At 42.0% G+C, this 22,393-nt stretch overlaps 1 protein-coding gene across 1 annotated transcript; it reads right to left on the minus strand.

The window, feature by feature from the left end:
- Window positions 1-108: 108 nt before the first annotated feature.
- Window positions 109-19,022, minus strand: gusb (glucuronidase, beta). The gene is made up of 12 exons (XM_079507535.1): window positions 18,777-19,022; window positions 17,234-17,419; window positions 15,349-15,530; window positions 14,787-14,929; window positions 13,503-13,690; window positions 10,299-10,451; window positions 9,509-9,687; window positions 8,688-8,834; window positions 7,854-7,938; window positions 5,674-5,850; window positions 4,595-4,730; window positions 109-1,886 (listed from the first exon to the last, which is right to left on the minus strand). Exons 1-12 carry the CDS (start codon window positions 19,005-19,007, stop codon window positions 1,735-1,737), a joined length of 1,959 nt encoding a protein of 652 aa, XP_079363661.1. The 5' UTR covers window positions 19,008-19,022; the 3' UTR covers window positions 109-1,734.
- Between the last annotated feature and the right edge of the window lie 3,371 nt (window positions 19,023-22,393).

Below are 22,393 nucleotides of genomic sequence, written 5' to 3' on the forward strand. Positions count from 1 at the left end.
TGTATTTAAGTGTGGGGGTTCAAACGCCAGCTGTAAGTCTGTATGGGATATTTCCTGGTAGAAACCAATAACATGGAGGCTTAATTTCAGTCTACTCCCCATCGGGTGAGGCTTTTATTCAAGGAAAAAAATGGTCAACTTAAGACATCAAGGTATGAAAAAAAACATACAGGACACAACACAGTTGTAAACTGCTGTAAACACTTTTCGGGTCGGGACTCCAACCCACGAGACACTGTCAGGTGCCCAGACTACACCAGCTGCCCGGGTCTACTTTTTATTTTTATTTTATTTAAAAATCCTTTTGAGAAAACTGGAAATATCAGTATGTTAAAATGACACCTGTACTTGGAACTTTGTGCAAACAAGTTCAACATAGACACAATCTCTTATGTAACATCACTTACAGCTCACCATGTCCCAATGCTTTTATAGGATTGGAAATATAAAGTCTTATCTCAGTCTATACAAATGGTGTGAGACGACATCAAGGAATTTTCAGACATTCAAAGCAACAGCTTCTTGTACAGGAAATTGTTGGAGCATTTGTGCTGTCGCAATCAATGGTTGCAATACTTTCCTTATAAAAAAGGAAAGGTGTTTAGTGAATTTGGAAAACAAATGGGAGAAAGCAGTTGCACAGCTGTTTAGGGAATTTTGTATACATAAATCAAATGTCATCAAATGTCACCCAAAGGAATGTTGAAAAAAAAAATTGGAACATTGCATGTAGGCATAAAATAATCCTGACGGATGTAAAAATGAGGAGCATGTTTAATAAGCATACACACACACAGCATACATTTTTGTTGTTGATACATTAGCTTTTCTTTATGGTAGTTTTCAACAAGACGAGATGTGCAAAGATGCTGTCCAGCATTAGATAAATGGTTTCACTCCCTGAAATAAAGGTCTGTTTCTAATCACTCAAGACAGATTCTGCCAACATCTTAACCACTAAGCCAAAGGGAATTCCCTATAGCTCTGGGAAGATATTAGACGTTTAAAGCCATCAGACTGAGGCTGTGAGCCACTCTGCTACACTCGCCCCCCTTTTGACCTCCGGATATCCCTCTGGATCGGGGTCACGTCACCAATGTAACGCCCAGGATTCACACCCTTTGCTATGACACTCAAAATTGAGCGAGGTGCATGCTGTTTTCACTGATCATCCTTGAGTTTCAATAACTTGATTGGAGTCTGCTTATGGCAAATTTAATTGATTTGGTTTCTATTTGCCCATTTGTCAAAGAAGCTTGTAATTTACATTGGGCAAGAGAATATACATAATTGACAATATCTAAAGTCACAACACCAACTTTGATGAGGCAGTATTGCATTGTTTAAAAAATATAAGGTTTTCTTCATTTTCTTGAAAATATATATTTTATCATGATTTCACAGACTAATCAGACTGAATCGGCTGAAACTACAGATTAAAGTACACAGTTGTTCCTTACTTAAGTTAGTTAACCTTGTTATCAAATATGATGCTTTGTATGGTCCCGTTAAAATGATCCTTGCTTTTTTGGTTATTTGCAGAAGACATTATTTTCCCTCTACAGGCACAAGTTCCTGTTGCATTCTCCCAACAGCTCAATCATGCAATAATAATATTGTTTTATCCTCCCGTAGTTGTTATAGACAACATTTAGCCATTCATAGTAGACTATACAAATCCTTAGTCGGGGACAGGCCTAGTGCAGGTAAAGAGTGCCTTCACCTTGGAGGCTCTCAGAGCTGGCAGGGATACCTGGTCCAGGACGGCAGTCTGCCCGTTTCATTTGCCAGTCTCCAGTACCTCTCCCTTAGGATGAAAGCCCCTGCTTTAGGCTGCCTCTGTCTGCTAAAAATCCCTTTCTTGTTCCCCACCACACGGGTCACACCTGCAGACAAGACAAAACCGATACGATCCAGTGAACTTCTTATGATGTATATATCATAAAAAAACGTATTCACGTATAACTGCGGAGTGCAATATATACAGTAACTGGAATTGGGAAATGTGTAGCCTCTGTTTTCATTAAGGCAACATGCATACTACTCAATTGTATAACACTAAGACAAATTTAATTATTTTCTTCACACAAAGTATAATTCCTGAATACGCGATCATGACTAGGTCGCTAGTCGCTCGCTACTACGCGATTGGCTGGCAGCGTTTCAGAGTATGGGTCAGACTCCCATTGGCTTAGGCGGCATGGGGTGGAACTCCCATTGATGACTAGCTCGCTTCATTGATGACTAGGTTGCTTACATTTCATGAGCTTACATTACATTTCATGGTGGAAGTGAACGGAACACTGTCCCCCCCCCTCCCAGTGAGCTGTGGCGTTCCACAAGGAAGCATACTAGGGCCTCTACTGTTCCTAATATATGTAAACGACATGACTTCAGCCTGTGACTGCAACTTGTTCCTGTTCGCAGATGACTCAGCACTGCTGGTCTCGGACAGGGACAAACTGCAGGTTGAAAATGCCCTCAGCTCTGAACTCGGTAGAATCTGCACCTGGCTCGCTGATAACAAACTATCTTTATACCTGGGAAAAACTGAATCCATTCTCTTTGGCTCTATTAGTAATCTCAGCAAGGCAAATGGCTTCTTGGTTAGAGTGGGTGACAATGTTATCACACGTAAAGATGAAATTACCTACCTAGGTTCCATCCTGGAGGCTAATCTTTCCGGTGATAAAATGGCCACCAACGTAATCAAAAAAGTCAACCATAGAACAAGATTCCTCTACAGGATCTCCTCACTGGTCAACAAAAACACCTTGAAGACCTTAACAGGAGCCCTTGTACAGGGTTTCTTTGACTATGCATGCACCTCCTGGTACCACAGCACATCAAAGGCCCTTAAAACCAGGCTCCAGACTTCCCAAAACAAACTGGTCAGGCTCCTACTTGATCTAGCCCCCCGAACCCACCTCACCCCTGCCCACTTCGACAGGCTGGAATGGCTTAGGGTCGACGACAGAGTACAGCATCTTGCAATGGGTCTGGTCCACAAGATTCGATACACCACCAAGATACCCATGTACCTGTCTAGATACTTCCTTAATGTTAACGAAGTCCACACCCACAACACCAGAGGGAGTGCAACGAACCATGTACAACCCAGATTCGGCACAAACAAGGGACTAAATTCTTTTCGCTCCTATGCCACCAAAATGTGGAACGCCCTACCAACTGTCATTAAGACATGCGAATCCCTTGACTCCTTCAAAACCGCTCTCAAAGGGCACCTACGGATGGCTGCAATTCGAAACTGGCCCCCGTAAAATCTGAATCCCCCCCCCCGCCCCCCCCTTTTTTCCCCTCACTGTATATATTTCTTTTCCCTTTTTACCTCCTTTATGATGAATTCCTGTTCTGTCTATAGAAGTGTCTATTTGTACGTCTCTAAATGTTTTGATGATTTGAACATGGTGGACCCTATTGGAAACAAGTGTAATGCTTAATTGGGTCGTCCACTCACAGTTAACAGCCTTTGTATTGAGTTTGTGCTTGAAATGTACTGTAAATCTGCAAACTGTTAATAAATTCTTCAATCAATCAATCAAAGCTGTCATTTGTCAGGTTTCACCTGACAAAAAACAAATCCTCAATGTCTCTTATACTTGATATACTTGATAAGTGATAAAGTTTTATCACCATGGATTTCTAACGGTGATGGCCGGGAGGAGAACTCCAGAATGCTGGTTTGACATGCTGGGGTGATGGGGGCCTAGTATTACACAACCCCATTTCAATAATGCATGGATACCAGCACATATACGTGTGCCAGCAGATATGGCAGATTTTTCTCTGAAAAGCCCCGCCTTCCGTTCCCCCCCAAAGCCGGCAGGCATAAACTTCCATTCATTGTTACCTCGCGCTGGTCACGCTAAAGTCTCTCTAGAAGCGTTAATATTCCAAATGAGAGGCATGCTGAAGTCAGAAATGAAGACAGAACATTGTCCTTTTCGTCAAAACCATGGAGAGTTCCCTAGATGAGAAGATACGAGCCATTCTTTTGGAGCCGCAAACAAGGAAGTGAACGGCAGTGCGCATGCGCGAATCAACAAGGAGTACATTGCAAAAGAGGCTATACCAATAAAAAAAGACCAAAAGACGCCTATACACGTGCTTAGCACCCCAATGGTTTTGATATAAAAGGCGAGTATACACTTTCTTAGCAAAAATTGTGTTAAGACATTTGTAATACCTAGAAGGAAAAAAAAGAAAGAAAAGAAAAAGACCAATCAAAAGTAATCAAGATACTACACTATAAAAACTGGTCAAACATTGGCCAAATTGCCAAATAATATCAGAAACAGGCAAAGTCGCAGTGCGAGGCATTGTGAGCTTGTAGATCAGCTATTTTCACAATATTTATCTGTGGAAACGACGATGTAATGCCTCAACTCCTACATTCCAAGTGCTTGTCAGGGTGGGGGAGGGTCCCCGGTTCAAATAGGATTATTTTGGGGGGGGGGGTCACAGCCCGAAAAGGTTGAGAACCTTCTGTGCTAAAGCACCTGTACGTACATGCATCCCTAGTATCAGGTCTTGTTTGACAGTGCTGTCATGATGTGATCCCTCGCTAACTAACCTTGTACAGTCATGAAGTCGGCAAAGTTCCAGATGAGCTCGCCGATCACATACTCCTTTCTCTTCTGATCAAACACGCTGTGGTAGCTCTGCAGGACGATCTTCTGATACTCCTCTGTAAACATCATGGGGGGATCCTACACATTGGAAAAGAAAAGCTCAGCAGCACTCGCAAAGTACTTGGCCCCAGTAGTTGAGCTAAAGTATATATAATCCTATTTTTATTAAAAAAACATATCAATGCATTGCTGTATGAACATTTTGATATTTTCCCCCAAAATGCAATGGTTTTCCGAAATAGTTTGAAATTGTCAAAACAGCAGATCTACACGATCACATCGTGACGCGTTGTATGCTTGTAGATCTGCTATTCTCACTATTTGAAATGGAGCTTAAGTGGTTAATTCATAATTTACATTTCCTAGAAATGTAGTGGAGACAAATGCATTTGTCTTTGAAATTTAGTGGAGCGATCCCGATCGGCCGGTGTGTAAGGGGATAATTTCAATATTTCCCAAATTATTATATGTCAAAACCCACACCCAAACTGTTCCTGTGTGTGTGTGGGGAAGGGGAGAATGTTTAGGTCTGTCACAAAGACTATGACAAAAAAATGTCGACTACCTTTTTTCACTGATAAACTAAGCTACGATGACTAAAACTAAGACTAAATATATTGACAATTTTCGAACTAGACACTTAGTTGCATGCTGAAATTAGCACATCTACAAGCTCAGAACGTGTCGCAGCATGACGTGTTTGAGCTTGTAGATCGGCTATTTTCATCAGTACAATCAGTCATTGCGATGGCATCAAGGCCAAAAATAAATTTTCGTCGACTAAATCAACTGTAGATTTAGCCGACTAAAATCTTATGATATTTAGTCGACTAAAACTAGACTAACACTAAAACATTCCAGGTGACTAAAATGTGACTAAAACTAAATGAAAACTATTCAGGAGACTATGACTGAAACCAAAAGTATTCAAATGTGTGTGTGTGTGTGTGTGTGTGTGTGTGTGTGTGTGTGTGTGTGTGTGTGTGTGTGTGTGTGTGTGTGTGTGTGAGCGAGTCCTCACACTGTGAAGCCCGGGGACCACGTCGGCTCCATATTCACTCTGGATGATGGGTTTCTGGTACTTCCCATACCAGTTCTCAAACTGGGTGTGGAGCTGGATGGGAATGACCTCCAGGTGGCCCGGGTCGTGGTACCAGGAGAAGTAGCTGTTTACACAGATCACGTCTACATAGGGAGCCTGGAGACGGGAAGGTATGGTGGGGAAGACAATGGCAGGGAAACAAATTAGAAATGAATACGACTGGCCTGGGCCGTGGCTCAGCGGTCCAGGCACCTTGGCTGGTAATCCAGTCTGGAAGTGTGTTGCGGGTTCGACTCCCAATCCCGACGGCCTTTACTGCGTGTCACCTGCCATCTCTCTCCCCATTTACCGTCAGCCCACTTTCTATCTATCCCTCTACAAAAATAATAAAATAAAAGGTGAAAGCCACAAAAAAAACATAATACAAATAAATGAATAAGACTCCAATGTGCCGTTATTCTTCTGATGACTTAAAACAAATCTAATCAGCATGTTTTCTGGAGAAAAAAATAATAAGTAGGATACCTTTGACAGTGAATGGGAAACTTGTGTGGATTCATGCAGCATTTTGTCTTTCTTGATAACGCAAATACACACAAGCAAGTGTTTTTCTATAAGTGCTATGGATATAATTATACAGTGCTGTAGTGTAGTCTAGGCTTTTTCAGGGCGTATACCATAAATATTCCCTGCACAAACATGCAAGTGTACAGGCTATACGTTTGTGCCTGGTCAATGGATGGTTAACAGACGGGTGAGACGCTATATGCTTTTTGCCCACATTTTTCGATCCGTACATCTGTGTACAGTACTATGGTGTACAGTATAACGGTAGCACACAGTGAAAACACTACTGGATATATACATGCACCATTATTTGCATTAAGTCATGTGCATCATCACAGTCACCTTTTGAAATATTTACTTGTACTTTATTTGTTTATTTAGACGGGACAATGCATAATTGCATATTAATGGACATTAGATAAATGCAATGTACTGTAAATACACCGGATTTTTCATCTGCAGTCCCCACAAACATACAAAACAGGCAAACAGTACCTTACATTAGGAAGCAACAAAGCATTAAAAACATACATACACAAAAAAGTACACAGGTGTAAAGTGCATCCATGTAATTTAGCAGTGTTTAAGGGCGATAGATTTGTAACTAAAGTAACTTGTGCATAAGGTGCAGTATTGCTTTCAAATAATACAATACTTTCAAATATAAGTAAGCCTTGCCGAGCCATGAGGCCCATAGGGCAGGAGCCTATCTCCTGTTTTTGAAATATAGTCTCTTTATATTGTAAATTAGAATGTTAGAAACTATACGATGGGGACTTACGTTGATTTCAAGTAACTTGAAGGTAATTGATACAATAGCAATACACAAACAGTATCTCAATGCTGAAATTAGTGATATTCTCCTTTAAGAGCTCTGTGAAAACGCGGAAAAGGGTCCCATGAGACTGATTGGCGACAAAGAGCCACATGCTGCTCAGGGCCTATTATTTGTTACCTTCAGCCAGAGCGAGTGACTAAGAGCATAGGTATGTCTGTCTACAACACAGTCCAGTGCAGTAAAATCTAGAACAGGTGAACATAATGGGCTTGCTTGACAGGTTGGCAGGTTTTAACCTGTTGGTTTTCTCACCAGACATACTCCTACTAAACCTTATATGTGTACCTACATTTGAATAACATGTGTGAATGTTCAATAAAGTTCCCCACACTGGGATGATGTTAATAATAATTACGGTAGACCTATTGCATCCCACAGAGGAAATCCAGTTTTTAGCTTCACCTAGCTGAGTGCAGGGGGACAAAGTTATACACATTGCCGGCCCGGGAATCAAACTGACCGTATGTTATGGGAAAACAGATCTTTAATTAAAGCTGTAGGTCATTCCAAGTGGTTGGGGCAGTGACAAAAGCCAGTTTTCCCCAGTTCAAGGTTTACTTTAGAGACCTTTAGTTTATTTGCACGATAAAAACAGTAAAAAGTGTGAGCCATTCACTACTAGAGCGTGTCCTATATGTTACATATATATTTTCTGAGTATAATGAGTAATTAAGACACCATTACATATACAGATCATAAATACATAATGATTACAGACAACAGATTACTGAAGTGTACACTGTAGAACACTCACCCCATTGTCTCTGGCATAATTGCTATCAGTGATAAAGGTGACAGGGCGCGTACTATCCAGTGACTTGGTGTGAGATATCAATGTCCTGAGGAGAAAAAGTATAAAATATCATTTTTTCAGAAGAATGCTAGAACATCAAGTGTTGCAAGTAAGGACTCGGATATATAAAATATGAACTTGTGTGTAGTTTCAGTTTGTCAGTGTTTCAGGTCTACAAGGTCCTATATGTATTCAGCACATGCATACCAGGCAACCAGTGTGTTGCCTGCTTCAATAGCTAGGCAGGACAAAATAATGTCTCTGCCCTACATGTCCAATCCAGGCTGTGGGCAGCCCAATAAGTGTTTGAGGCCGCGAAACCTCACTCAAATAGAGACCCTGCGAGCGAATGTAGGAGGGGTGGACGACGTCACTGCACGCTCGCGGTACGTCAGAACGGTTGTTGAAAAACATGCATTCTAATGAGATTTTATCGTTCACATCGCTGGCAGTGTAGATGAGATGTTAAGCCCAAACCACACCAAAAGGGTCAGGACAAAACTTTTTTTTAAAGGTAAACCACACCAATGTAACTCATTGCAACTCAATGAGTTGCATTGGTGTGGTTTACCTTACCTTTTGGTGTAGTTTGGCCTTTAGACTCCACCTGTCAGTGGGCAGGTTTAGTTCTACCACTCTGACTGCATTCCAAAATTTCTAACCAAGACCATATCTCGGTCATCCCTCCCTCGCTTGGAATTCTTTTACAGTTGTAGGCGTCTAGACTATTCTAAGTACAAGCTGAAATGGAATGATGGGGCGTGGGTAGGTGTTGAAGAGTAACCAGTTACTCACTTGAAATAGAAACCAGCGGGAGGCATCTCTGCAGCTGGCTCATTAGCTACTGACCACATGACCACCGAGGGATAGTTCTTGTCTCTCCTGACCAGCTCGTCCATGACATCCAGATGGTGGGCCAGGGAGGCATTTCTAAAACTACGACTACAAATATACAACATACTTTTATAACATCCACTGATCAAATGAGTGAAATATGATCATAGTGTTGCTACAACAGAAGACCGCAGACCAGCAGCGTAATATCGGCTGGTCTGCAAGATTGATTTACAATGTTTGAGGATTCCGGTTTGCCCGACCGTCTTTTTTTGGGTGCTCCAACTGGCCCTCAATACAAACCAGTCTCCATCACTATCTGTGTGAGAGACTAGTGCACAAAGCACCAACCTTCCTCTATTGCTCCCATCCTCTGGTAGCAGCTAATGAGATGCTTGTTATGAACACGATTTCATTCCTCAAAGGCAATTAAAATAGGAGCCGATTTGAACATTAGTTTCCTTGATTGATACTTTGAACAGTTTTGAGTGAATATTAAAACTGCAAACTGAACTTAAAAGTATTTTGCTGTAAAACATAAAAGATGCTGATTCCACACAACAATTAAACTCATATATTTAAAACAAAAATCACACTTGTGTGAAGTGAGGGGTGCTCTTATCATACATCATCAATCATACATCACATTGCATGATGCTCAGCCAATTAAATCATCACAAGCGCCAATCAAGAAAAGGAAATGGGAGTTGGCATGCAGAAACCTATAATGGATCAAAGATGACCCCCACAATGATCACTGAGATGTATACAGTGGTACCTACATGTCTTTAATTCCCACCCCTGGGCATTCATCTATCACCACGATGCCATGACGATCACACATCTGCAGGATCTCCTCGGCATAGGGGTAGTGGCTGGTACGGAACGAGTTGGCCCCAAGCCATTTCAACAGGTTGAAGTCTTTCACAATCAGGGGCCAGTCAAAGCCTCTACCACGAATCTATGGCACCCAGAAAAGGACGGGGAGTCGGTTATGAATTCAATATTTTGAATGACCATGTCGTCGTCTTTATAGTGTGCCTTGGGGAAAATAAATGTGTTTTAAAACATAATTTAAGGCTGGCAGTTCCCAAAGTGGGGTCCAAAACTATGGAATGCACTTCCCTTTACAATCAGAACTGCAGCCTCACTCCCAATCTTTTTGTTCTTGCTTAATGTAAATCGCTCTGGATTGGAGTCTGCTAAATGCATAAATTGTAAATTGGCCTTGAGGGAGTACATTAGCTAAATGATAGTTATAGGAACCAAATGGACCCTTATGGGTCTGTAACTCAGATTGTACAAATTGACCCGATTTGTACACTATAAATTGGGGTCCCAGAGATAGAAATGCCATTAAATAGGGGACCGTAGCCTAATCCAGGTCAAACCGGGGGCCCTTAAAACGAAAATGGTTGAAAATCACTGCACGGGGGGGGGGGGGGTCCGCAGGCTAATGAGTATCATTTTGGGGGTCCTTGACATGAAAAGGTTTGAGAATCACTGATTTAAGGTGTGTTGGTTTTTGGTGATTCATTCAGTGAAGTTTTGCTGCCCCCTAGTGGTACTCACATCGGCGTCCTCGTGTTTGTTGACTCCATGGAAATAAAAGGGCTTATTGTTGATGAGGAACTGGCGACTGGTAACCTGGACTGTTCGGATGCCTATTGGTAGGGTGTACACGTCTTCGTATGCGCCCCCCTCGTGGACTGCCGTCATGTGAACCTGGAGGTTTAGGGGAGAGTTAATACACTATTAACCTTATGCACATGGCTGTCATCTTGCCAGCAAGGTGCCAACTAGGTGCAACTTCCCATTGACAACCCATTCATCCAAACAGAAAAGTCCTATCTAATTGTATTAAACAACGTCAAACTCACCAACATTGCAGCTGTACGTAAAGCTTGGATTATCCTCTTTCAATCTGTAAAGTTTTTGTTTCATAAAAATCCACCATAGACATGTTATGAGCTACTTCCTGTCAAGAAATTAATTTCAGGTGATTTTTTTTTCAAAGTTTTGGAGTTTGGAAGTGCTCGTTTTACATCACTCAACAGTCCTGCGTACCACCAGTTTTGATTGAATTTGCACATAATGCGGGAGGCAGCAGGAGGTTGCTTTACTGATAACGAGCGCTTCCAAACACTGAGAAAATAAATCACCTGCAAGGTATTTCTTGACAGGAAGTAGCTCATAACATTTTTATGAAACAAACACTTTGCAGATAGAAAGAGGATAATAGCTTTTCGTACAGCTGCAATATTGGCGAGTTTGACGTTGTTTAATACAATTAGATAAGAGTTTTCTGTTTGGATGAATGGGCTGTCAATGAATGGGCTGGTAGTAGGTGTGGTGGACTGGCCATCGGAAAGTTACAATTTAGGCATTTGGCAGACGCTCTTAATCCAGAGCGACTTACATTTAGCAAGAACAAAAGCATGGGAATACATCACATATATAAAAAGCATTTATCAAGAAACATGCGTAAGCTAAGAACGTAGCTAGAACATATCTATATAATGACACTGTACATATAAACTATACATATATACTATACTATGCTGTACATATATACTATGAAGTGCTATGACTACATACAATGCAATTATTGTGCTGTCTACATAACATGCTATAAGTCTGTATCAAATGCTATCTAAGTCTAAAAAGTGCTGTCTAAGGGGGTAGGGTAAGTGCTATGGGCCATGGTGGAGTCTGAAAAGGTGGGTTTTCAGACTACGGCGGAAAATTGGGAGTGATGCTGCAGTTCTGACTGCAACGGGGAGTGCATTCCACAGTTTTGGAGCCAGAAGGGAGAAGAGTTTGGGACGTGTGGAGCGTTGTCCTGGCGTTTTTAGTGAGGGTACTTCCAGCTTCCCTGCATTGGCTGATCCGAGTGCGCGGGAGGGTTTGTAGGGTTCAATCATACTTGCAAGATATGGGGGAGCCATACCTCTGGTTGCTTTGAATGCCAGCATCAGGGTTTTGTATTCTGTGCGGGCAGCGACCGGGAGCCAGTGGAGGGAGCGGAGCAGGGGGGAGACATGTGAGAATTTTGGCTGGTTGAAGACCAAGCGAGCTGCGGCATTTTGGATCAGTTGGAGAGGCTTACTCCCAATGAGTGGGCCGTTGCTGCATGGCTGGTGTTTTGTTTGGTTGTTTGTTTTTCAGAAGCCAACATTACATTAAATATATAAATGGTGCATCTCTCTCGTACAGAATGCAACAATACGACCACCTTACAGTAACTTCTTCAATGCATGCTGTACCCGTCTCTGCCAACTGCGTTTCTTAGTGGCAGCGGTGGCCGAACGGATTGCGGAGCGGTCTTGATACCGGAAGGTCGCCAGTTCGAATCAGCGGTCCGACAGCGGTCCGACCACCGCTGAAGTGCCCTTGAACAAGGCATTGAACCACTACGATGAAATGTGTTCTATGAGCAGGGCCTGGCTGGAAACAAGTTCTTGAGCTTAGCCCAGATACCCTGGGTAAATATAGTAATCATTTAATTTCATTTCAAACAAAGCTGCCACATAAACTGCTGGGATGTTGCAACTTCAAGGGCACGTGTAAACAATGCAGGCATTAGCCCACTGCTGCTTGCTGCAGCCTCTTCAAAATTGTGGTGCGTCACCATCCAATCTCATGTGTGAATCTAGTCTACTCTACTTCTTTCATCCCCATGGTCTCCAAAGTGATTGTCCTTGGACATAAATAAATTTTCATTCTCTGCAGCTACAAAACACCAGACACTAGTAATCAACACACATAAAATCCAATTACTGAATGACCAAAATTGAAAAGAGAATTAGTACGATACATTTGCATAGAGACTGAGAGCGGCATTGATATTCCAAATGACAGTCAATACTTAGTAAAATAAAACCAAAAGGGAAAAATAAGTAAATATAAAAATAAAAAGAATGGAATGGAGAGATTAAGAGTGAAATGTAATGTGATGCGGTCTCTCATTGTAGATTAACAATAAGTCACACAAACTAATCAGATAAATACACCCAGATCAAATTGAAGGCCAAATCTTTATTCATTCATTTATTCATCATTTATTTCCCAGATTCTTTATTTCAGACTTTTTAAGGACCCACATTGGGGCATGCCTCCTGGCAGAGATTTGCGCTTTAATAAGCGCTCCAGTCAGGGAATATTATCATTAGAATATCCAATCTGGGAATACATTCCTTACCAATAACTTTCTTCACCAATGTGTTTGTAAAGGTGTCTAGTAACACATCTCACAAAGAGTGAAATTCAGTTTCCCTAGGTCTAGGAGAATCTGACAGCTGCTGAAAGTTGGGGTACCATCAACAACCTACTGTATACAAAATCTTCAAAATGTCATTCTGCTTTAAGTAGCATGTGCCGGGTCAAAGTTAACCTAGGGGTTTTTCATGATTCTAAATCCATTGCAAGCATTTGTTTTGCACGAAAAACACTCCTTGGGCTAAAAACGGCCATAGCCGTCATGCATCGTCACAAATGTGCTGAGGTCATCGCATTTGGGAAAATGCCTATACATTATATACAGCATATGCTGTGCATTAGCAGAAAACTTAGTGAGGCATATTTGTAAAAAGAAGAAGGAAAAAAGGAAATGATTCAGCTTTTACTGGCATGGGGCTGAATACAGTGGGTGTTGATGTAGGTAGGTGATGTTGAACATACTGTTGCTTACCCTTAATGGCTGACGTGACCCAATCTTAATGAGAATATAATGCCACTATCTACTACTAGACATGCATGTGAATCATTGTGTCTTACCTCCATGGAGTAAAGATAGGCCGGATTCTCATGCATCAAGTATGGCCACCACAAGTTGACATCCACCACTTTGAGCACCCCAGATGGCCCAGAGGACGAGGCCACACAGTGTCCATCTTTGTCCATCAACGTTATCTTCAGATTGGCTATGGGGGAACCTACCGCTGATACACTGTAGCTGACTATGCCTGGAACATAGAGGACAACAAATGTCTGAGCGATAACATATCAGGTCAAACAATCATTCCATTTGACCATAAGTGATACAGTACATGTGGACGTTTGTAGTATTTATTGATAGTGGCAAAGTCTGAGCCCTACTAAACGATCCACAGCTGACGGCTGTGGTTCTTGCAACAAATTGATGAAACCATTTTGTAATAAAATGGCCTTTGTCATGAAATTTCACTTCATCTTAGTTTTTGTAACTGTGACCCAGGCTTTTTTACACAAGCATAACATACCCAAGAGAGCACCTGTACCCTTTCAATCTCAAAGGCAGTATATTTGCATCTAAGCCATTACCAACACCACAGATTCAGTAATAGATGTGAAGAGAGACAAATCACATCATAATAATGAAGAGGTTTTGCCAACCTCAGAGCATGGGATTTATAGGACGGGTAGCAATAATTGACATCTATTAGTAAATACAAAATCAGATAGGAATTCTAATAATAGAGGGTATGCGCATGCATAAAGTGAGTGGCAAAGTGATTTGAATGTCTTTTAACGTCATTTAATGCAATCAGATATGACTTTTCTGCTTGAATGTATAAAGGCCACTCAGTAAGTGTTCCCTCATATCTTCTGGGTAAGTGGGTATGATGATGATGTCACGCACAACCCCTCTATTACATGATGTCCCAGGTGACAGTGCCCACAGAGATTTGGCACAAAGACCCTCGCAACTAAACTAAACTACCTCCTACTGGCCAGCCAGGGCGCCTGATGGAGTGGAAAGGAACTGGTCGGAATAACGTGTTCCTTCCACGCGCTACAGCCGGCCGGGGAAACTCTCCCGTCAGGTGAAAAGAAGCAGCTTGGACTCCTCATGCATAGAAGGAAGCATTAGGCCATTCTGCTGCCCCCCCAGGTTGGCAGAGGAAGTGTAGCACCCAGGATTACATTAGATAATTGACACTGGGTGAAAAAATGGGTTGCAAAATCGTGGGATAAAAATGAAAGAAAAAAAGGGCCCTTCAAGAGGCCGAGCATTGACACATGGGAAATCTTGATCTTAAAACGTACAATTAAATATATGAATACAAAAATGATAATTACCAGTATTTTCAGAGATGTCAGTCACCACAGTGATGTCATCAACATATGCCTTTGGTGTAGTGTATAGCAAGACAGGACGATGTATCCCAGCATAGTTGAAGAAGTCAAACATGATGCTTTGCACAAAATAGCCACCAGGATACCTGTTCAAACAATTTACATAGTTTTATAACTTTGTGGATAAACCTTAGTGTGTCATCTAAATTCAATTGATGGCTTAAAAGTGGGTGGGGGCAATATGGAAATGCATTGTAGAACCAATGTGAACATTGCACACTATTGTACAGTAATCAGGATTGGTTGTCAAACAGTAGGTTTGTTAGCGCTGGTTTTCGCCGGCATCTAAGCCCAATCAATGAACTCCCCAGACATATCAGGAAGAGATCTCTGATCGTCTGGCTATGCTAGACTAGACCAATCTTGATTGGTCCTGTAAGGTTTATTTTTTTTAATACATTTGAATGATGTAGACTAAATGAATGATTATTACACCATAAGATTATGCTTTTGTTTGATGTTCAACCAGTTTATTTCCAAGTAATAAACAAACAGAACGGGTTACTTGGAGGTGTCGTCCATATGCTGGATCGTTCCTGGGGGGAGGGTCTCCAGAGTAAGTGTGTTGTTGACTGCAATGGTGATCCTGCATGGTACTTTGGGGTTCTCTCGGATTAAATCCCCTATCTCTGCCTCAAAGGGAAGATGGCCACCGTTGTGCTCCGTCACTTTCACTCCATTCACCCACTACAAGAAGACAGGACAATAGTTAGGATTAGGGTTGTCCCGATACGATCACGTGATCGGAAATCGGGGCCGACCACGTCATTTTCAAATGATCGGAATGAGAACGGGTGCAAAAAAAACGTGATCGGGATTCGGGACATCCCTATTATCAATATTATATCCATATCATGTTAGACTGGATATCCTCTGGTATGGCATAAGTGTTCTATAAAAATATGAATATCGGATTGGAAAAATCTGTATCGGCAGATACATCAAATGATCGGATCGGGAGCACAAAAGCGTGATCAGGACATCCCTAGTTAGGATGTTAAATGCAGGGGACGGATTTCATCTAATGTGCAAATGTACAGTGACCCCAATAATAAACTACTAAAGGATGGGTATTCCAGCTAATAACACAACATCATTTTAAGAGGGTTACAGGAATGGATGGAATATTTAGACCTATTCAAGTGAGCCCGGAGACTTTCATTCCCACATAATTTATATATTACTTAATAAGTGTGTGGAGGATGAATGAACTGCCGAGGTGGCGAGTTTCGTTTAAATTGGAAGCACTTCACGTCAAATGTGTTTAACATATGGTATTGTTCATAATATGTACCGTACGTGCTGTATAGAGAGGAAGGGGAAGGAAGTTGAGCATTTTCTGGTCCCCGGGGGAGCAGGGAAATTGCTTTTACAGCCTGACACGTACACTGGTTGGGCTGAGGGTCAAGCCGGTGACTTTCCGATTCCCAGGCAGCCCCAATATGACACTGACTTGAACCCTTGGGCCTTCCTAAATGTTGTGAACACTCAATTTGTTTAGTCTCATACAGCTCCGGAAATTGGAAAGGGGAGCGTAAATGCTTAATTTATGCTCTGTCGTATGACGGTGTCACGTGCCGAAAATATCTCGTCTACAAGGTCACAACTTGTTGCATTTACGACACTTGTGACAGTTTGTGACACCATCATACGATTAAGTATAGATTGGGCTTAAGGCAGTGGTTCCGGGGAACCCCAGGGGTCCTTGGCGGGGCTCTCCCAGCTAAATAATAGAATGTTAGCAGTTTGGTGTACACTGAATGAATGTGGATTGGTGTCAAAAGGGAAAAACTCATATCAAATGGTAGCCCCCTGAGTTCCAACCTGATTTTGCTGCGTTCTGTGGATTTGTAATTGCCTCTTAGTAGAGAATCCACGGAATGCAGCGAATCAGGCTGGAACCCAGGCTAATCAAATGGGGGGGCCATGGCCTATAATGCATATCAAACTGTCCGTCCTTGTAATGAAAATGTTTGAGAATCACTTACATCATACATGAGCAACTGGTGGCCTAGGGGCCACATGCGGCCCCCACCTTCACTTAATGTGGCCCACAGGTTAATGTCAGAATACTGATAAATGTTTTGATTTGCAAACATGACCCGCTTTAATTACTTTAGTAGCTTAATGAGTAGTATTAAAATGTTAGTCTTTTTTATGTCCAATGTATTTGTGTTTAGTTTATAAAGTTAACATAACTATAATTAACGGCATTTGAAATTAAATAAAACATTTACTTTTCAGGATTTCAAAAATACCTGATTGTAGATCGTCTTTTTTTGCTACGACAGTAATATGCAATGTGGCCCTCTGGAGTGAGTGTGGAAATATAGTGGCCCTCTCCATCCACACAGTTGCCCACTCCTGACTTACATACATACTGTACTTACCACCACCGAATAGTAGTGCGCACTCCCCACTCGGAGTACGACTCTAGTTCCCTCATCCGCGACCCAGCCGGCGGGCACCCACACCTCTCGATCATACCACACCCAGCCAATGAAATCTCTCAGTTTGGGGTCCTGGGTTATGTCATTATAGCTGGCAGGAACTGGCATGTCGATCACAGGGCCACTCTGATACAAAGATCAGATAGACGTGTGTGTGATTTGTACAGAGTCAAATCCGCACTGATAATGTATGCATTTGTAACTCAAGTGTTTTTTATTTTGTTTAGCTTTTAGACATTTATACAGGGAAGTCCCATTCAGATACAAGATCTCTTTTACGTGGGAGCCCTGTTTAGTGTATAGCAGGCATCAGTACAAAAGCTTACACAACATAAACACACATTTAAAGTGAGTGTGGAAAATGTAACCAATTTGGGTTTGGTCATTTGCACCTTAAAGCTGCTAAACTTAAAAATGTAGGATAAGTTATATGTTTTGGTTAAAACAAAACAAAACAAAAAATAGGAAGGTTAAAGCTCTATATTCAGACTGTAAACATATAGACTATAGCAATGTTTTTTGTTTTAAAGGAGCATTCAGTGATTTGAGTGATTTGGAAAACCACCCAGTCCGCCCCGGTAACAAAATGTGCACATGCACGCTCTACAGTGGGGGGAAGTGCAACAGGCCAACAGCATGTGCACCAAGGCCCGCCCCCACTCGATCATGATTGGAGGAAGGCCCCTCTCATCCTGATTGGATGAAGGTTTTGCCACCCGCCACCAAAACTGAAACTAGGGTTTTTTGAGCCCAGGGGCTCACTGGGGACAGGGAGGAACTCCTTATATGGTCAGCACACTCTATAGTAGGGAGGATTATCCAGAAAAAAAGGAAAAATAAGTGATATTTAGATTAAGTCAAATCACTGAATATACCTTTAAAGAGACAGGCAGGTTATTATTGTTATTGAACAAACTACAGAGGTTGTTTAATAAACAGAAAATACATTTTCAGGTTGGGTTGCCAATTTCATCCTATCATGAGAACATCAGCTTCACTTTTATAGTGATGCTGTTTCAATTCTGTCCAACTTCTTTGCATCATCACTTCCTATTTCACTTGTTCATTCTGTATTCTATTCTGTACTGAGTATATACCCTCCCTTGATTAGATCAAATTGGTATCCCAACCTGTTGCTGCATTTTCTGTTTACTAAAAGAGCTGAAAAAACAGGGAGACACCTGTTGCTGAACAAGCACCTTATATGATTACTATCAGAATATAGAGATGCTTAACACTTACTTTTAAATGTCATTACCTCACCCGTGGGATACACACACACCAGGCTCTAGTAAAGTAATCAATGGAACTTAAGAGTAGGGAGTCGGGACCATAGAGTATATAAGGGTCGGGACCTACAGTACCACACTACTGCAGATGTGCTATTATGTTCCATACACATCTGTTACGTTCTATTCATTCAAATAAGTGTACAATTTCAGATTTAACATTGAGGAGATCTTTGGACATGTTGTTTGTTTACCTCTGATAAGCGACTTTTGTACCATGCCTCTTCAAAGCCCTTGTTCCTGCTAAGAGACATGTCTGCCCTGAAGCTCCACAGCCCGTTTAGCTCTTTGATCTCTCGCGAAGAGGACTCTTGGGGAAAGAGCATCCCAGTGCTGAGCAGGTAACCTGCGTCCCATTGTGCAGACTGGAATAAAACATGAATTATCAGTAGTTTGCCTGGACTAATCATCCTGCATACATGCATCTAAAGTCTGAGAGAGCGCCGAGTCCAATGGAAGTTGTTGCTGATGCAGTCACATGGGCGATTCTTTGGTCATGTGATCATGAATGATAATAAACCTCGATTTCACCACCTCGATTTCACCACCCGGAAAACTGCCAAACGGATAAGATCTAAGAAATGACGCCCGTTAAAACTGCATGTTCATCGCGTTTCATTGCAACATCTTTTTGTAACGTTTCCGCACGATTTCCTGATAGTGGATATTCGCTTTTTCTCCTTTCAGGGTTTAAACCAAAAATGTAGTAACTTTTTATAGCACTAGATGGAGCCAGATACCACCAGTCCGTTGCTTGTAGCTAGGTAAACCACCAAACGTTTGTGTGATGCTGCACACAAACTTAACTTATAAACTAATGGTTTTGTGAACATTCTCGGTTTTGGTCGATACTTTCTAAACTAATTTTAATCAAATAGAATAGCCTACTTCACTTGAGTTGTTCCCATTGTTAAATGTATGATAATGTATGATGAATTGAACATGGTGGACGGTGGACCCTATTGTAAACAAGTGTAATGCTTTATGGTGTCGTCCACAGTTAACAGTTTTGTATTGAGTTGTGCTTGAAATGTACTGTTATTCTCCACTCTGTTAATACATGATACTTCAATCAATCAATCAATTCATTGTAATGTGATTTTCTTTTAGGTCTACTCTATTTAGGCCTGTAGACTATGTTACGTTAACCGCAGTAGTGAGCCAAAATAATAGCCTAGTTATTTACGTGCACATATTCTCTTGGGGCAGTACAGAGCATCACTGGAGAATGGGGCCATATACTGCCTGGAGCATTCTGGGGCTCAAACGGCAACATGAAGAAACCTACATATTGCATTGTGGGTTTGAGCTGACAGGCCTTTTTTACGTCAAGATAGATAGATAGATAGATAGATAGATAGATAGATAGATACTTATTAATCCCAGAGGGGAAATTGAAGTGTTACAACAGCAACAGGCAGACACATCACGCAGCGCCAGCTGCCAAAGTCACCTTAATTCAAGTGGTAGATGCCAAAAAATTATTTTATATTTAAATTATATAAAGAGGCATGTCATGTGGTCTACCTGCACAGGCTTTGTGATCTACTGTTATGGGTTATTATCTTTTCCACATGTTTGTGTCAAGTGACAATTGTTTTTCAGGCAAGCAGACGCCATAGTAAGGCTGTACCCTAGCCCTTTTTTTAGGACTCGAACTTCGGCAGGAATTTTCGAGCGAACATCCGGACCATTTGTTTCTAATTCATTTAAAAAATAACCTTTGAGATATGCGTCTCGATCAGAGCGCAGCGCTTCTCCCCCGCTCTTTATCAATCTCTCTCGTCTCTCTCAACACACACACACACACACACACACACACACACAGCAAGTCAAGTGGTTCCGCGAAAACAGCTGATCTGCAAACTCATGTGGCAGGCAGCTAAAACGACAGCGTAGCTCGTTAGCTGTCACTCGTTAATTTGTTCGTGTATTCTCAGAAGCGCAGTGAATAAGTGGGCACAGGGCAAAAGCAGAACCGTCTCCGTGAGCGTTTTGCTTAATGATCAGAGTTCACTGCTTTTTGGCAATAGGCTGCTAGAGAGCATATGCATTGCTAATATATCATGGCTGTTAAGAACGGTGTGTGTGTGTGTGTGTGTGTGTGTGTGTGTGTGTTTGTGTGTGTGTGTGAGAGAGAGAGAGAGAGACGTGTCAGACATTCCATTCAATGGAACTCTTTTGTTCTCACAGAACAAGGTGAGAAAGGTCAATGGCGGCCATAGAAGATCAAAGGGTCCATTTTGCTCAGGTACTCGGGGACGGGCGGAGCGCCTGGTTCCCCGGGCCTGTTTGCTAAATCGCACTAAGTACAGAGGAGTCCCAGGGGCGGGCGGCCCTTTCGGCCGCGGGACCCCACCACTTAAGGCCCAGGAGGGGTGCTTAAAGGTGGGTACTCGGGGACGGGCGGAGCGCCTGGTTCCCCGGGCCTGTTTGCTAAATCGCACTAAGTACAGAGGAGTCCCAGGGGCGGGCGGCCCAATTAAAATGCTGCACGTGCTGCACGTCTCACTAATTTGAGGTAATAGTTTTAGGAAGGGATGCTGAGATGCAGACCAAGGTCAAAAGATCATGAGGATTTGAAAACGACATGACCGTTGAGTTTGTACTGTGTGTACTGTATATCTACAGATAAGGATCGCCCTCATGAGCAAAGGCTGGGAGCGGGCCAAGAAAGCCCTTATAGAACCATTAACATTTACAATTTAGCCATCCCTAAAGACTTGAATGGTCGGCGTCAGTGCCATGAATGAACATTTAATGTCTTTGGAAAAGCTCTGAACATGTTTGACTAATTGGGGGTGTCTCTTGTTTGTGTGTTTTTAGGAAGGGATATGCTCCGTTGCTGAGATGCAGGCCAAGATAAAGGATCAGGATCTACATTGGTATGTTAACTATAGAGCTTAGGCTACCTGAGACTGCCTGCATTTGATAAGGACATTATTATAATTGTACCTGCTTCAAACACAAATAGATTTGCAGTCATCATAAATAAATAGGACAATTGAAGCTGTCCATCGGAGACCGTTTGCTGTGCCCTGTTATGATATCGAGGCAAATGAGTATGACATTGTGAGTAGCCAAATAACTGTCATGTTTGCTCTGTTGTATTAGGCCTCCTCTGTGGGCACACATACCCAATTTCAAGGGCACTTATATGTGCCCTAATGATTAAGGTAGCTGGGGCTATAGGTTATGGTTTGACATGCATGCCAGATTAGAGTCTCAGTTCACTGGTGTCTAGCTGCGAGGAGTGCACCTGAAGTGGTAAATTGAGTGAAATTAGACATCATAAATAAATAGGACAATTGAAGCTGTCCATCGGAGACCGTTTGCTGTGCCCTGTTATGATATCGAGGCAAATGAGTATGACATTGTGAGTAGCCAAATAACTGTCATGTTTGCTCTGTTGTATTAGGCCTCCTCTGTGGGCACACATACCCAATTTCAAGGGCACTTATATGTGCCCTAATGATTAAGGTAGCTGGGGCTATAGGTTATGGTTTGACATGCATGCCAGATTAGAGTCTCAGTTCACTGGTGTCTAGCTGCGAGGAGTGCACCTGAAGTGGTAAATTGAGTGAAATTAGACATCATAAATAAATAGGACAATTGAAGCTGTCCATCGGAGACCGTTTGCTGTGCCCTGTTATGATATCGAGGCAAATGAGTATGACATTGTGAGTAGCCAAATAACTGTCATGTTTGCTCTGTTGTATTAGGCCTCCTCTATGGGCACACATACCCAATTTCAAGGGCACTTATACGTGCCCTAATGATTAAGGTGGTTTGACATGTATGCCAGATTAGA

Source organism: Electrona antarctica (genome assembly GCF_951216825.1).
Source record: "Electrona antarctica genome assembly, chromosome: 8".
Classification (NCBI taxonomy): domain Eukaryota; kingdom Metazoa; phylum Chordata; class Actinopteri; order Myctophiformes; family Myctophidae; genus Electrona; species Electrona antarctica.